The 18,651-nt window shown below is 34.0% G+C and overlaps 1 protein-coding gene across 2 annotated transcripts in view; it reads right to left on the bottom strand.

The window, feature by feature from the left end:
- ATP9B (ATPase phospholipid transporting 9B (putative)) overlaps window positions 1-18,651 on the bottom strand; it is a 431,234-nt gene that overhangs the window by 105,970 nt on the left and 306,613 nt on the right. For both annotated transcript variants that reach the window (XM_051970555.1, XM_051970554.1), the window contains exon 13: window positions 11,656-11,798. In XM_051970555.1, coding sequence (XP_051826515.1) covers window positions 11,656-11,798 — 143 coding nt within the window. The remainder of the gene's footprint in view (window positions 1-11,655; window positions 11,799-18,651) is intronic.

The following is an 18,651-nucleotide window of genomic DNA, read 5'->3' as shown; positions in this document are numbered from 1 at the left end:
TCTCTTTAATGAAGAAAAGAGTTTTCTGACTACAATTGTATCATTAAACACAGAGCAAAGCAGGCAAAGAGGAAATTAATTTCTCAGGAAAAAGTCCTGCAGGCATCATTCCCTGGGTAGCAACAGATGTGATTCACAACAGAGCACTGGATAATTTTTTTGAGAAGCAGATGCAGAGCTTTCTGATCAAATATTACTAAATTGTAATTTGGCCTAATACCAAAACTCTTAACAGGCCACAATAAAACAGCAAGCAAGTACTTGCAATATATAAGCATTAATAACTTTGCCAGTACATTAGAAGGATGTGCAGATACCTTTTCCACAAGGTTTCCACTTTATTGGAAAGATAATTTTTCTTAAGAAAATATTAAGATATTGATTTAAATAATACAGTTTGACAAATGATGCCTTAAATAACAAATTTGGAAATGAAAAAAACTAACATTTCATTTCCCAAATGGCCAGACTAATTTATAATCTCACAACACAATAACATATTATACATTAATATTTTCAAAATATTTTATAATTATAGGAAGAGAAACGAATTTAAAGAAATATCTATCTTAGTGTATGTACTAGGCTTCCTCAAAGATTATGAAACCCAGTACTGTATGCATCTGTTCAACCATTATATGTGTTAAGTATTTCAATTGGTCCAAACACCCCTAAAATGTTAATTACAGCACTCAAATGCAAGTATACGCATTAGTAAATAATTGTGCTAGGAAGATTGTTCATGTTATAATTGAATACCCTGGTTATTGTCACGAACAGGCAGAGAGCTTGCAGAGTCACAGCCTGAATTCAAGAACACTGAATACAAATTTCCCAATCTTATTTTTTGTGATTATAAGCTCTGCATACACTAAAGAATATAAAATATATACACTGTTGCCCCAGAAAAGCTTTAAAAACAGCATATTCCCCCATAACAGATGACGCCTTTCTGTCAAACTTATATGTGATTCAAGTCCAAACAACATGGCATTTTGGGTAATGGATGCTATAATTAAAATGTGAGTCCCAAAAAACCTGTTGTTTTAGTGGGTGTTTTTAGTAATGGCTTTGTTCTACACGAAGATAAAAACTCCCTAACAAAGGAATTAATGTATTGCTTTAATAGGCTGTGCCCTGAGTTAAGTTTTAAAATTTATGAGTTCTCTGCAGCATTGTTCTTTAAACAATGGCATTGTCAAATGCAACCAGTGAGAAGATTAAAGTTCTCCCAGCAGATTAAGTACAAATTATCTGTCCTCCTGTTTCAGCATCATTTGTTCATTTATCACATAACGTCTAGTATTTCTGGTCAGTGTCAATATGCTCTGCATCCTTGCAGTTAACAGATGTCTTCTCTTGTCGAATGAATTACTTTATGTTTCACGCACTGGTGGCCGCAGATGTGTCACTATAGCAACATCATTAATTTCAGATCTTACCGGAAACATGCACTCCAATCAAACCTAATTATACCACATTGCTTTCTTGTCCCACAATAAGGAAACTATAATGCAATTATTGGGATACTTCATTTTCTATTCTGCTGTGGCAAATGAGAGAGCCACTGTGATGGACGCTTCTTGTCAAAAAGCTTATTGATGAAGCACAAACCCAATTTACAATCATATAAAGGACTACCTTGCAATTATGTTAGTAATGTAATGCTCCTTAGACTCAACAACTAATTCTTAATCATTTCAGCTGAATGCTTGAGTCACAGCAAAAGATTTTTTCAGACTGTTTTTGAGATTTTTCTCTCTGCTTCCAACAGAGAAATGTGGAATGTCATATTTATGCTGAAACACAATCACCTACTGATAATTGCACTTCCTCCCCATGTCCTTCAAGAAAAAAAAATTTAGGTCATTTCAGTGATCTTTAAAATCTAACACACTTCTTACTTAACAACAGCTCCGCAAGGGGGCAGGAGAGAAATTATTTATTTATGCAACAAAGTTTTAAAAAAATGTTATTTTTGTCCCACATAATTTTTCTTCAGGAGAATAAAATCTACAAACATTCCTGAAAATTTAATATACTCTCATTTTCATTAGCAAATCTAGCAAATACTATATTAGAGGAAATAGGAAAAGTAAAGCATAGAGAGGGAAAAACCTGATGATATTCTTATTATTTTTTAATTCCTGTGCCAATTAAAAGTTAAGAATAACTGGTAACCATATATTTTCCCTATCTGTTTTACTCTTTCTCAATTCAGAAATAATGAGGAGGATTCACTTGATCAATTTTTACATTTCTAAAATATCAATATAAATTATTGAGGAGAGGTAGCAAAAAGGCTTAATCTGTGGGTGACAGGATTTCCTTCAGCTACTTTCAAAAATGATTATTGTTTTCTGATACATGTATTAAGAAATTTTGCTTTAAAACATAATTATCTTTCAACCATAGACTATAACTTTGCTAGTATGAAAATCAAAACATTTTATATAGGTAATTTTTAATAGGATTTTCAGCTATTCATACAGAAATCATTAAGTCAGTTAACAAGCATTTGTTAAATGCTTATAATGTACAAAATTCTATGCTAGGGCCTGGCTTGGCTGACACAACAAAAAACAAAAACTTGTCCTCTGCCTTCAAGGAACAGACAACTATGTACACATAATGTATAGAGTAGATAGACAGTGGGAAAGGTTGCTGAAGATAGGATTTCCAAAAAACCAGTAAGTAGTGAGGAGGGAAAGTAAGGCAGTGAGTGACTCCAGAGATGAAAGTCCTAAATGAGGGATGAATGAGTGGAAGTGCATGTTAAAACACTTATTATAGGTAAACTACTATGGTCATCGCTGGGGAAACCAACAGGAAGGAATTAAGTATTAAGCAGCTACTGTATGCCACGAACTGTGCTAAGGGCTTTACGAATGTCATCTTATTTGACCCTCATCACAATCCTGTGAGGTAAGTGCTACTCTTATTCCCATTTTACAGTTGAAGATTCTGAGGTATATAGAAATAATTGATTTGCCCCAGCTAGCCCATTAGTAAGAGTCTGAAGTTGGATTTGAACTCAGGTCTTTCTGATGTTAGATCTTCACTAAGATCATATTCTATTCCGTCAGACAATACCTATAAGAAGTTTTAGCTGTTAAGTGAAATAGAAAGTTCCCAAGATCTTTAGCATACAGTGGCAAAATACATAGTAAAGTGTTCTTTTTAATGCTGTTTCTACTAACAAAATCATCCGTTTCTGATGCTGAGAAGCCCAAACACTTTGTTTGCAAGAACTTTCTATTTGGGCCTTCAGTAGAGAAGTCAATAACCTTCGGAGAAGTAGTTGCCACTATACATCTCCCCAAGGAGACTTTGCAGGGTTCTTTAGTCAGAATTTTGGACTATCTCCATTCTAAGAGTAATGAAGGTGACTGAGGTGAGTGGCAGGCTGATGGTATTTTCCCCCTTATACCTACTATTTCACTTATACTGCCTTGCTGTAGAAGTTGATCCACAGTTGCCTGGTCTTTTCTCCAGACAAGTGGCTTCCCAGCATAACGGCTCTGAGGGCAGGAATAAAAGCAGAACTGGTGGGTTGACATCACCATCCCCAAGGCTCTTTGCTTTCTGGGTCCTATGCTTTGTTCATCTAAGGCTCAGCAGAATAATGGCTGAAGCAGTGCTAATAATTTGGCTCACCTGATAAAAGCTGCCTTCTGTCTCTCAGGGAAGCAAGAAGACTAATGCATTTCATATTAAGATTAATATTGGAACCTGAGTTCAAATCCAACCTCAGATTCTTACTAATGGGCTAGCTGAGTTTTTTTTTTTTTTTTTTTTTTTTTTTTAAATAACCTTTTATTGACAGAACCCATGCCAGGGTAATTTTTTACAACATTATCTCTTGCACTCAGTTCTGTTCCAATTTTTCCCTTTCCTCCCTCCACCTCCTCCCCGAGATGGCAAGCAGTCCTATACATGTTAAATAGGTTACAGTATATCCTAGAACCGAATAGTTCTCTTGTTGCACAGGGAGAATTGGATTCAGAAGGTATAAATAACCTGGGAAGAAAAACAGAAATGCAAGCAGTTTATATTCATTTCCCAGTGTTCTTTCTTTGGGTGTAGCTGCTTCTGTCCATCCTTGATCAATTGAAACTGAATTAGCTCTCTTTATCAAAGAGATCCACTTCCATCAGAATACATCCTCATACAGTATCGTTGTTGAGGTATGTAATGATTTCCTGGTTCTGCTCATTTCACTTAGCATCAGTTCATGTAAGTCTTGCCAGTAATAGGAGACCAATTCAAAGGCTACTGCACTAGTTTTAGAACAAGGGGATACCATCCTATATCTGAGTGGCAGATGATATGACATGAAAAGAGAGAATGGGGTATAGATGAGGGATCTTGTGAGGATAGAAAGTTTAAAAAAAATATTCATTTGTTTTAACCTAAATGCAAAATAAGAAAACAAAATTGAAAAAGACAGAAAAGGAAAAAAAAAATCCCCAAACACAACACTGTCATGAGCCTGGCAGAGCAGGATTAAAAATATGTAACAGTAAATTTTCCTTTCAAGAAAGCATATATAATAATGGAAGATACTATATTCATAACTGTTCATCTTTTCTTTGTTTCCTTGTAGGGTATTCTTTTGTTTTCTACTGTGTACTTTTTACTTTATTATTTTTCTTTTTGTCCTCTTTCATTCCCTCTCCCCATGTCTTCCAAGCAGGCTACATTAAGCACAAATATATTTATACACACACACACACACACACACACACACACCTACATACATATACTCACACACATACATATATAAATGTACACATATATACACCCACACATCTCTATACACACACACACATACACCAATATGCATATACCCCCCCACACACAGATGCACATACACATATGTAAACATGCATCTAAAACAATATTAATATGTCTGATACATAATGTAAATTTTTCTCTTGATTGGATCTTCAAAGTCTGACTTTGTCTGAGGTCAATGATTATTAGATTTTACTTCTAAATTCTACTCCTGATCCTTGTTTTAGCATTTGCGTATATTTCCTATTTCCTATTCTTGATAACTCTTCTACTTATATTCATCTTCTTAACTTGCCTTGCTCTTATTTCCCAAGCCAAGTAACTCTTCTATTTTAACTCTATTCTTTAATTTGCCTTTCTGTTACTTAACCCCCTCCAGCCCATGTATCCCCACCTTATTTTCTGCCATACTTTCCTTCCCTTTTTATCCCTTTCTACACACCTTGTCCCACGGCCCATAAATCTATATACCCTTCCATACGCCATATTTTTCTATTCCGTCCTGTCTTATTTTTTTAAATAGATAGATGGTATAACTTTCATGACATATAGGTAGTGTTCCCTATTTAACTCATTTCCCCATGTGTTTTTCTAAATTACCAGCCTTTCCCACTTCTAATCCCTTGGTTTACTATTACTATTTTTATCTTTTCCTGTACTTTTTTTTTTTTAGAGTTAGATCCTACTCAATCTGCCCCAATCTTTGTAAAAACATAAATTTTCTGTCCTGAAAATCTGCAAATTTGTTGAATATCCACTTATTCTCATTCAATATTATGGATAATTTTGCTGAATGTCATATTTTTGGCCACAAGCCTAGTTTTTTTGATTACCAGTATATATGATTCCAGGACCTGTGGTTTTTTATTGTGGTTGCTGATAAGTCCTGTACAATTCTACTTGTAGATGCAGTATATTTGAATTTTTTTGTTTCTTGCAAATTTTCTCTTTGATCTGGAATTTTTGAAATTTGGTGATATTTCTATGTTTTCCACAAATGATCTCTTTGAGATTCCCCTTGAGGCAATTGGAATTAAGTGACTTGCCCAGGGTCACACAGCTAGGAATTGTTAAGTGTCTAAGGCCAGATTTGAACTCGGATCCTCCTGACTTCAAGACTGGTACTCTGTCTACTGTGCCACCTAGAGGCCCCAGCAGATTTTTTTTTTCATATTTCTATTTTCCTCTACTGTTCTATCACTTCAGGACAATTTTCTTGGATTATTTCTTGCATTATTGTGTAAAGGTTTTTTTTATTAGCCACAGGTTTCAGGTAGTACAATTTTCTTTTCTTGATCCAATCTCCAGATCTGTTGTTTTTCTGATAAGATGTTTCACATTCTGTTCCATTTTTTCATTCTTTATATTTTGTTATTTTTTAGTCTCTTGTAGCTTCATTGGCTTCTTGCGCATCCTAATTTTCAGTTATTTTATTCTTGAAGACTCTGGATCTCCCTTTTTAGCTATTGGTTAGCTCTTCTCCTTCCCTTACCCCCAATAATCTTCTTGTTTTTCTTGGATGGTTTTTGTTTTTGTTTTTTAACTTTTCCCTCAATCTCTCTCATTTGAATTTTGAAATATTTTTTGAGTTCTTCTATAAATTCTTTTTCAGCAGCAAACCATTAATGTTACTCTTTGGAGTAGAAGAGGCACTATTAATACAGGAACTTCTAATTTCAGAGGTAAGGTAGGATGGTACCTCTATTTTCACTTCAGCTCTCCCCTATAACTTGGAACCCAAACTAAAAATTCTCCTCTCCTGCAAGTGAGGAGCCAGGAAGTTCTCTGCCCCACCACCTCTGTACTCATCAGGTTCCCTCTCTGCTGGAGCAGCCTACCTGCAGCACTGGCATTTCGAATCAGCTGAGGTTCCCTCAGTCTTCCTTGACTTCGACCCTCCAACTCCCCAGGCTGTTTTGGAGGTGAAAGGTCCTGTGGCTAGGGCTGAGGCTCTGATCAAACCCAGCCCAGCTAGTCCCAGGATTCTCCACTTGCTGTTTCTGAGGGGCTAGTCTGAAAGTATTTACACTTCACAGTTAAATCGCCTCCTAGGGTCTTTCTTCAGTCCTCTCAGGTAGTCCCTAGAGGACCCCACTCTGCCCCAAATCTTCTTTGTTGTTCACCAGTCAATGTTTGCTCTGAGGTGCACATCTGTTCTATTTGTGGGGGAAATCTGGAGAGCTTGACATTTTCTGACCTACCCTATTCCAGAATCCTCAAAGGTGGAAATTTTAAGATTTGGCAACAGTGGATATTAGGATAAGAGTGAGGAGTTCAACATAATACTAAAGTTGTAAACCTGGGTGAAGGAGACACTGATGTTGTGCTAATAATAGGAAAGTTTGGAAGACGTGCCATTTGAAGGAAAATGTTATTTTTTTGGACATGTTGAGTATGAAGTGCTTATAAAGTATCCAATTTGAGATTTCCCAAAGGCAGCTATTAATGTGAGCCTGAAGGTTAGGACTAGATACAAACATCTGGGAATCATTTATAAAGATAAGATAATTAATCCAGGGAAGCTGATAAGATCACTAAGTGAGATAGTACAGTGGAAGAAGAAAGGGGACACAGAACAGAATCTTTATGGTAATTAATGGATGAGTCCAGAGGAGAAACCAGCAAAGGTGGTATTTAGGAGTAGACAAACAAATTAAGGGGAAAACAAGGAGAGATCACTGTCACAAAAACCTAGAGAGAGAACATCCAGAGAAGAGATTGATGAATAGTATCAAAGAGTACAGAGAGAAATCAAGAAGGATGAGAACTGAAAAAAAGTGTTGAAATGTCTTAGTTAAAGGATCACTGGTGATTTTGGAGAGAGCAGTTTTAGTTGGATAATGAGGTAAGAAGCAAGTTTGTAAAAAGTTTTGAGGAGTTTAAATAGCAACACTGAGTATAGATAGTTTTCTCAAAGAAAGAATATAATAAAAGTACGGTCTCACAAACTAAATGATAATGTATAAAAACCAGAATTGGCTAAAATCTCCAAAGATGGCCAAATACTTTATGTTCTTCTACTTTGTTCTTGCGTACAATTCACATGGCAACTTTAAGGGCAAATGCCATGGGAATAATAAAATGAGTATGAAATTAAGAATGAATGCCACTAGCTACAATTTTTTGACTTAGCCATTTTTACTGATAGAAAAGGTAACATGGTATAGTGCATAAAGAGCTGAAGCATAGGTTATGCCTTTGACAAATACTATCCTTATTACTGGGGGCAAATCACTTGATCCCTCAATGTTCCTCTATCGAAAATTAATTAAGTTGGAGATCATAAAGGAGTTACTGATCTGCACTAAGGTATGAGTTTCTACACAAATTTCTACACGAGTTCCCTACACAAATCAAATATAGATCTAGAAAAAAAGAACTCCTTATTCAAAATATGTAAGATTTTTTAAGATGTAAGAAAAATATCTAGTTTTATAAAGAAAGATATTCACAATCTTCCTTATCTTAAAACAAAAACACTTTTCCTTGATCCTCTATCACCTAACACTATAATCTTTTCCTTCCCTTTTTTCAAAGTTCAATTTCTAGCAAAAGTTGATGTACAACTTTTACTTTCTAATCATACACACAAAAATAGACTGGTGTAAAATCAAGAGATTTGGGGCAGAACAGTGGTCCTCTAAGCACAACCCAAGAAAACCCGAAGACAGACTCCAAACTGGAGAGTAACCCATGTGAAGCAAATACCTCTGGCTAGCTCCCCAGAAACACCAAGTGAGGACTCCTGGTGCTAGCTAGAATAGATTCAACTAGAATTCCTCAGCAGGAACCACGGGATCTTTCACCCCTTAGATTGTGGGTGGAATCGGGGGTGTGAGTCTGGAGGACTGAGAGGAACCTCAGCTGACTGGGAACACCAGACTCAGCTGTGCTGCAGAGATGCTGCGCTAGGAGGAAAGGAATCCTACTGAGTACAGCAGCAGTGGGTCATGGACACTGCTGGCACTTGTAGGAGGGGGGAGGTTTTGATTTGGGGTTCCAAGTTAGAAGGGAGAACTGAAGTAAAGACAGAGGCATCATCCTCCCTGACCCTAGGATTAGAGGTACTTACAGTAAAAAGTGTACCAAAAAAAAGTGAACAGGAAAAGAAAGAACCCAACCACAGAAATACTGTGGGAACAGGAAGATCAAAGTTCATCTTCAAAGGGGGATCCTGAGGTTAAAAAAAAAAAAAAGCCTTTCTACCCCAAAGAGTAACATCAAATGACTATCTGCCCAGAAGAAATTTATAAAAGAACTCAAAAAAGATTTCAAAATTCAAATGAGAGAGATTGAGGGAAAACTTGAAAAAAAAAAATCCAAGAAAAACAAGATTATGGAGGGAAAAAAAAAACTAAACAACAAGTAGAAAAGGAGAGATCCAGAGTCTTCAAAAAGAAAATAATTCTTTGAAAATTAAAATTGGGCAAGAGGAAGCCAGTGAAGCTATGAGACTAAGAAATAACAAAACAAAATAAAAAGAAGGAAAAAATTGAATAGAATGTGAAACATCTTATCAGAAAAACAACCTATCTGGAGAAAAGATCAAGAAGAGAAAATTTAAGAATAATTGTACTACTTGAAGGCTGTGACTATCAAAAGAACCTTGACACAATAATAATGCAAGAAATAATTTAAGAAAATTGTCCCGGAGTAATACAACAGTAGGGAAAAGTAGAAATAGAAAAAAAAAAAAAATCCACTGATCATCACCTCAAAGAGATTCTTTGTAGAAATAACATAGGAATATTACTGCCAAATTTCAAAAACCCTAGGTCAAAAGAAAAATTTGGCAAGAAATAAACAAAAAAATTGAAAAATACTGGAGCTACAATCAGCAGTCCCAAGAAAAGACCACAAGTTCTGGAATCATATGTACCAGTAATCAAAAGAACTAGACCTGCAGCCAAAAATATGATATCCAACAAAATCATCTATAATATTGAATGAGAAAAAAAACGGACATTCAACAAACTTGCAGATTTTCAGGACTTTTAGCCACACCTGAACTCAATAGATAATTTAACATATAAGGAAAAAAAAAAAAAAAAAAAAAAAACAGTGCTTGTCACTATTCCTTGAATTTTTTAAGCACTAGAAAAAGGAATGGAACATGATATGGGAAAAGCAAGGACACAATGAGACTTTCACTAAGGAACAGTTTAAGATTAATGAAATATTGGACAATTTGCTTAATGCAATCCAGCCAATTTGGTTCCTTTTATTAAATGTAGGGTCCAATCCTTTGTTCATTAACTTCATTTTCTCCAGATGCATATTAGCAGCGAGGTGGCCTTGGATGAATGTTAGTTGTGTGAACACTAACAAAACTTTTAACTTCTTTTGCCTTATTTCTCCTCTCTGCAAAATGGAGATATTAATATCACCTCCCTCACAGGGATGTTGTGTGAATCAAATGAGATGATTTATGTAAAGTGTTTTGCAAACATTAAAGTTTTATATTTTTATTGTATTTTTATATTATTATCATATACATGTTGATTATTCTAATTCAATGAATTATTCATTTAATAGCATGTCATAGTCTAAAGAAGAAACATATTTTTGTGCATTTAATTTTTCCTTCATGGATTATTGAGTATATCACATTTGAGAAATTATGGATCTCAATGAGGCAGCCCTATTATCCTCTAAGGTTTGATTCAGTCAAAACAAGGACAAATAAAAAAAAAAAGTTATATCTGAATGACTACCATTGATAGAAAATCTCACTTTCCATTTAGACCTTGCAAAAGACATCCTTCCATGACCAAGGCAGAATGTTGTGACAAACACACCTCCTTTGACATTAATAAACAATAGGTTCTTTGAACAAAGTTTTTTTCTTTGGTGGCATTAAAAAAAATTTTCATTTGATTTTAACATATGCCTGAAAAAGTTCTTTTGGAAAAAGAAATGGCATTTTGTTTTACCAAATTTTATTTAAAAGTTCACAAAAAAACCACAGCAGAATTCTGGATTTTTTTTTTTTTTTTTTCGGTACCATTAAGCCATTTGTACAACTATAATGATTTGTTAGATTGTAGAAAGCTGTTTAAGGAAACCTTGCATGTTATTACTTAATTTTCTTGATAATTGACATCCTGTATATGTGCAAAAAAGATGAGAAAATGAGAATTTGGTCCATTATTGATATTTTCTTAGACATCTCTTTAGGGGATAAGGTATTTTCTGGGATTTTTTTGTCTTCTTTGTTATGATGACTGGTTTATAGTGGTTGAGCTTCTGTATATTTTGATAATAAAATTGTTATCCTTAACATTTTTCAATTTCTCATTTTTTGTTATTGATTGATCTTTTGAACAGGTCATAGAAACTTGCCGCTGTTTTTTTCTTCTTTTTTTCTATTATGACATATTCTAAATAGTTGATAGTCTAACTATACTGTCAGGAGGAAGAAGGGGAAGCGCTAGTTAAGTGACTTGCCCAGGATCACACATCTATTAACACATAAATGTTAAGTGTCTGTCTGAGGCTAGATATGAACTCAAGTCCTCCTGACTCCAGGATAGTGCTCTATCCACTGAGTCATCTAGCTGCTGTCCTTACCTTTTGCTATTCTCCCTTGTATACACTTTTTATATTAGGAACCAAAAAATGCAGACTTGATTTGAACAACTTTGTGAAGTTCTTTGTAGAAATGAATTGTAGAGAGTTACCCAGATGAAGTGGACATAAAATGCTAAAACAAAACAAAAATAAAACTCAAATGATACTTGAATAAAGTTGGAAAATGATAAATGCAATGCCATATCAAGGGTACTAATTACATATAATTACAATATTATCATGGCTGAATGTTTCTTCAAATCACTATGAGATAATTAAACATAGTACCTGTTTTGTCTGTTAGCAAATAAACTAAACGTCCAAGTTCTTCTGGTATTGTACTGGTTCGGACAACTGTTCCAGGAATATGTTCATCCTTCATAATCATCCATCCATAGGCTGCTTTGCCCATATCCAAGTTCACACGCAAACTATGAAATAAAATCATAATACAACTTATCATTGAGCATATACAGATAGGATTCTTTTCATTCTAAATTTTAATGTAGAAATTTGTTTAAATAACACTTGTCTTTGGCTTTATATTGAAAAGGATATATAATGCCATTTTTGGACATTAAAATAAGTTGAAGATTGATAAGAGCAGCAAAGAATTTCTTCAGAGTTTATTCACTTCAGTCCTCTAATACACCAGTGAGAAAGACCGACAGTCTTTAGGTTTCTCTCAAATGGATCAACTAGAACTAAAGCACTTAGAGGATTTAAAGGAAATCTTTTTTGATCATAAATTACAACTCTAACTGTGGAATATTAAGAAAAACTTTTATGAAATAGGAACTACTATTAAAATGGGTGTTACTAAAATGAGGCAGAACATGAGAATGTAAGGTCTAAAGTAAGGTTAAAATATATTCCAATTGTTAAAAAAAAATGTGGTGAAAAAAAATTCCTATTAGCTGTAATAATAAGATAGTCAACAGTTACCTCTTAGAAACACTGCCCAAACTGGAATCTTTTATTCAGAAATCACAAAGAAAAAATATTTACATAGCTATATATTTTGTAACCGGCAGGCACTGAAACTACATGAAAGGGTTCACAGTTCTGTAACCATTCTCGGGAAATTAAAAACACTTCTGGTTGCTTTCAAAGAAAATTTAAGAAAATAAAAGTAAACTTTTAATATTTTTTATGTTTTTGTGATGGCAATTCACTTTAAAGTAGTCCTAATTTTATGACTAAATCTTGAATAACAATATTTTTAAAAAGCAATAACAAAAACAACAAAGATACTTACTCTCAAGCATGCTATTCTTATAGGAAACATAAAAGCATCATATAGTATCTGATTTTATTTCATTTACTTTGAGATTGGTAAAGATATCTTGTAGCTCATTAAGGAAATTATGTTAAATCCAATGGACTCTAAGCAATCACATTTTCAACTTTATGGAGAGTACGGGAGGGTTAAGTACTCCCTCAAAGTTGGAATTTCCAGATGTTAAGCTTTAATGGCTACTAATAAATGGCACTGAAAAACTCAGGCTGTATTCAAAAAGAGTTAAGATAAAATAGGCAGAAATAAAAGGATTAAGGGTAAGAAAAGAGATACCAAAGTTCATCTTTTTAACTTCATTAGAATCTCTTTATAACTCAATTAACACATTTCACTACCTTTAGCTCAAAAATCAAGTCAATGATAGTATAGCTTACTACAAAAAGCCCTGCTTTGGGAAACAGAGAGCTTGGGTTCTAATTACAGACTCTATCTATGTATTCTACTTTGGGTAAGTACTTCATCTCCACTTATGGTCTTGGTTTTTTCATTTACAAATGTGAAGATTGGAACAGAGTTCTCCAAGATTCCTTCAGTTCTTAAATTGAACAATTCCTTGGGTACTTATATATTATTAAAAATATTTCCTCTTCTGTCCATCAACTAAATTGAAGTAGTTTTAGAATTAGAACAATAAATTTCTAATTATCTTATTCATTTAGTAAATATTTTAAATGCCTACTACATGCCAAGCATTTGTTTGTATTAGGGATAAGAGATACAAAAACAAAACAATTCCTGTTCTCAAGGAGCTCATATTTCACTAGATGATTACCTTTTATTGATTATATCTCAATGATTACATATTTTCCATCAATATTATTTTACAATAATAGAACAATACAATAAATAATAACCAGAGAAGATTCTAACTAAACTAAATGATAGTAAATCACTTTTAGTTACTTTTCACTTTATCATAATTAAACATTAAGAAAGTCTTGTGGTTAAAAACTGATTACAAAGTTTAAGTATAAACTAAAATCCATACTTATTTTAAGTTTACTATTCATACTGATGGCATAGAAAAGTTAAAGATGCCACAAATTCTACTTTAAATATTCACTGGGGCAATAAATAAAAATCAGTTTTATGGAATCTAAATTGAATTTATTGGGTAGCCTGAGGAGAGATATTAGAATTTGTGTACCTTACCAAATAGAAGTTTTTAAAAAGTGGTGATTATTTGTGGTAAAGGTATAAAAATGTGACTGCTATGACTTTATATTCTAACATTATGGTCTCAATTGGGATTGACTGACTACTTGTGCTAGGAGTACAGTGAATAGAATGCTAGGTCTCAAAGTCAGGAAGAATCATCTTTATAATTTCAAATCTGGTTTCAGACGCTTACTAGCTGTGTGATCCTGGGCAAGTCACTTAACTCTATTTGTCTTAGTTTTCTCATCTGTAAAATGAGCTGGAGAAGGAAATGGTATCTCACTCCAGTATCTTTGCCAAGAAAGATTGAAACACTAGAATGCTAAAGCTAATTTGGCTTTTCATAACCTAAAAGAAAGACAGGTATCCTTGAAAGAAAAGAGCAGACAGTCTTCAAACCAATTGATCTAAGAGTGAACATCTAACAAGGGAAGAAGTAGAGCTCTTGGGATGGTAACTTACTGAGTTTAGAAATATAGGCAACATAATAAGTTTCTTATAAGGAAAAAAATAGTATGGACAGGTTTCAGTGGGTTGGATTTGCGTTTTTTAAAAAAAGAATAGTGGCAATAAAAAGGTTAAAAATGAGAAATTATTATTAAAGATTGCAGAATCTTCATCTGGAAATTCAAAAATGGAATATATACATAATTCTTTTCAAAGAGAGACAAAGACAGACAGGTGCGGTGAGCTTTTTCTTCTCAAAACACAGCCAGGTGATAAAAGTTCAGATCTTTTATGATCTCCAATATAGCCCGGTTAGCTTAGAGGCCTATCTCTCTGCTTGGTTCCAAGAGCTCCCTCCGAATGTCGCCAAATCCAAAGGTCTGGTCCTTCAGCCTCTGCCTCTGCTTTCTTCTGCCTCCAACCAGCACAGAGATGGAATGAATCTCTTGTCTCCTTCACTTGGGGCTCGGCTAGCTTTCTGCTGAGTCTTTCAGACCAGCTTGGTCTCAGTGGGGGAAGTGCAGGAATAGATCTCTCTTGCCTCGGAGAGAGGGCTTCTGGCGTAACTCCGCTGAAATCTCGACTTGTAGCTTTTTTACTCTGAAGAACTTCTTTGACTGGCCCATTGAAGCTCTATTTATGCTCCTTCAAGAGAGGGATTGTGGGTTTTCTCCCATAGTGCTCTCTGGCCCAAAAAGCTTCGAGGGAGGTGTGAATTCACGAAGGTACAAAGTTTACTTTATGAAGCTGGCATACTTGTGAACTCCAATGAGTAAAGGTGTGAACACAAGCCTTGTATTAATTAGTCCTACTTAGTACCTTGTTTCAGGTTCTGCCCAAAGCATCTTCTTGTAAGATTAGATCAACTCTAATTAGTTAGCAGTTTGTAAGGATTCCAACAGACAGGCATCTTTCTTCTTGAAATGCTTAAGCATAATATTATTGTCTTCATTTAGAGAAATTAGTTAGGTGACTTGTGTGGAAACTTTCAGCTCTACAATTTTCTGATAAGTATAAATGCACAGCATGTATTACAGCTACAGCATTTTTAAAGGAGGTCTTAGCATTAATATTAACTTATTAACTGTGTGTCCTTGTACTTACTAAAAACTGAAAAGATTGGGTCTGAACATTAGAGACACAACCAAAATCATGGTTCCTGCCCACAAGAAACCCAAATTTTGTAAACATACAAATGGCTATGTAAATACAAGTTATATTCAGAGTCAATAGTAGCAATTTCTAAGGAATGAAACTAGTAGTAGCAGTTAAGGCAGCACAGAGGTAGGGAAAACCTAATCATAGAAAGTGGGATTTGAGCTGAAGATGGAAGGAAATCTGGGAAGTCTAAAAATGTAGGTAGGGAGGAGAACATCTCAGGTATGGAGGGATAGTGGTAGTGAGAGTGTGTGGAGATGAGGGACAGTCAGTGAAAAGGCACAGATTTGGCAGATAGAAGTGTTAAGCATACACTTCAAATATGTTTAAATTGAATGCAATCATTTATTCTATCAATAAAAGAAAAGACAATAATATGGAAAATGCACTTTTGAACATGATATTAAATTGGGAAAGTGTCTGGGTCAGTAAAAGAACCACAGAAAAGTTAGGATAATTTAGTATAAAAGAAAAGGTAAAATAATGAGAATTGGATTTATTTGTCTCAGGAGATTGTACTTTAATTGATCACACAATAAATGCAACTAGTTGGGAAGATCATAGAGTATCAGTTAAGCAGAAATTTGAAAGCATTACTTCAATATATCTTAGCTATTTAGAACTCAAACATAATGGTGAAACAAATGAATAGTACAACCAAAGTACATACCGAAGGAAGATAATTAAAGCTATATTTAAAAGACTAAACATCACAGTAGGTATACAAAGAAAGACTATTTAATGGCAGTGGCACGAGAAGCCACAAGACTTTCTTATTTCACAGTATATTAAAAACAAATAATGTCTTTCATTATACAGAAGATTGCTGAGACATACCTGGTACACTGTTTAAAGCATTAGACTCTGTTATAAAGATACTGCAACTGAGACCAAATGTCTTTGCTGATAAAAATTAGTCTAATCATTTAGCATTTGATTTTTAGTGAAGTTACAGCTTTTAAATTTACTTGATGACATATTGAAAAGATAAACATAAGAAAAATATCATTTTCCTTCAATTCAGAACATCAGTTTTGTCTTTGTATCCTTGGGATCTAGCATAGAACTTAACATATAGTAGATTCTTTAATAATGATTGTTAATTAATAGGAAAGCGGATAAGTGCTATCTTCTTTGATTCATAGTGGACAATTTTATGCCACAAAATCTTTTAAAAAAGAATACCCTTTTTCTGCTGAGCTCAAACTTAAAAAAAAAAAAAGTATCTTCACTTTCAGTTTTACTTTTAAGGATTTTTTAAAAAATGCATTTTAAGAATTCAAAAAGCTAGGCTTTTATTTGTAAATCTTATAGTCAAATGGGTTGGTGAATGATCACTAAGTCAAAGTTAGTCAAATTAACTGTATTGGGAAAAAAAACCTCATAGGTAAGCACATTGAATTAAGATACCAGATACATTTGAAGTTTGTTATATTGATTAATGAGAATCCCTAATAGAGATAACAGATCTATTTAGACTTGGCAGAAAAGTTATTTAGAGCCAGTTGACCACTGATGTCTTTTTTTCCTTATACCATACAAAAGTTTTATAAAATTCATGAAGATCAGAATTTTCAAATTTACCCTGGAATATTCTATGCTTGAATTCTGTTTTATGCCTAAAAGGAAAATATTTTGAAACTTGAAGAAAAAAAATCTTCAGAGTAAAAATTCTGTTTAAAGGATAAGTGAATAAGACTGAAGAGGTTAACCTGTTCCTATTTGGATCTCACTGATGAGACAATAATTGACTCCTAGTGCTACAAAGCTGTTCAAAGATACTACATTGAAGGACAAATAAACCTAAATATGTTCTCTTAAAATATAGAGCACACATCACATTTAAGCCCCATGGTACCTGCTACATTTAAACACTAATTTTATTACAATTAAAACTACTGCCTTTAACCCTACCAGGTGAAAAAAGTCCCTGAATGCTTTTCTAGAAAATGCCTACGAATCTCCTCAGGAAATGAATCTGCTTGAAATAATACATATGCACACCTCCATAAATAAGATTTATTTTTAGAGTCGCCTCAAATAAGCAAAGGAAAATAGAAACCATTATAAATAAAAGTTTCAACTAATGAAATAAAAAGTTTTTTTATGATAAAGAGTAGAACCATAAAGCTAAAGAGACTATTGAGAGGCCAATTGGGCTCAAGGGAAGGGAACAGAACCAAAACTGGCTCAGTTTGGGATTATAATTGTATTACAGAATTGAAAACACCTTTGATAGATGTATAACAGCAGAAAGAACCTGGACTTTCAGTTAAAAGAAAGAGATACCAATACTGAGTCTGCCACTTGTAACTGGTTAATTCCCTTAACATGGAACCCAGACTTTTCTCAATTGCAAAAGAAAAGGATAGGATTAGGCTTTTTTTGTTTTTTTTTGTTTTTTTTTTTTAAAACAGATTCCAGTGCCAGTCTAGTGAAGACTATGAACCCTTTCTCAGAATAAAAATTTTAAAGGCATAAAAAGAAAATCTGTAGGATTAATAAAGGAAATCAATTATATTGAAATACAAAAGTTCATTTTGATCTTAAGAATCTCTGGATTAGATGATCCCTCAAATCCTTTTAAAGCTCTAATGTTTTGACAGTAGATTATTAGGAATATAATAAAGACAAGGTAAAAGGTAGGGTTGGAGGAGAAAGAGAACATGAAGAGAGCTAAGGAAAAAAAGGAAAAAAGAGATTAGAAGAAATGATGGGAAAATTGCTTTATTTTCTTTTGTGTTTGCCTTAGTTTCATAAGTTCAGAGGGAGAATTAAAAAGAGGTATGGTTCATTTAAGGTTTGATATTTTTGCACAGCTGCTTCTTCAGTGTCATTCTTATGGATATCTTAAGCCTGATCTTTCTTGATGTCAAAATAGTACAGTTGCCTGGGTACTGGGAGCTTGGCAAAATAAACTTCACACATAAACTCATATTATATAGTATAATTAAAGGGATGCTTAATGTCTTCTATTCACTCCCCATTCTTCCCCCAAATCTTCTCCATTCATTTATTTATTTTCCTGGTACCTAAACTTCAAGTACCTGAAGTGAAGGGACCTTGGATTAGTAATTCAGATTGGCAGAAACAAGTGGAAAAAAAGGAGCTGGTACAGAGCAGAAGCTATCCTACAGAAGGGCAGGCTGGGTGTTTAGCTGCATTATAATTGGAATGATTAAATAAAATCATAAAAGAGGTCACTGTATGGCCCTGGGATT

The sequence above is a fragment of the Antechinus flavipes genome, chromosome 1 (assembly GCF_016432865.1).
Source record: "Antechinus flavipes isolate AdamAnt ecotype Samford, QLD, Australia chromosome 1, AdamAnt_v2, whole genome shotgun sequence".
In the NCBI taxonomy this organism is placed as follows: Eukaryota; Metazoa; Chordata; class Mammalia; order Dasyuromorphia; family Dasyuridae; genus Antechinus; species Antechinus flavipes.
Note: the sequence above shows the minus strand (reverse complement) of the source record. Positions and strands in the feature narration are given on the sequence as shown.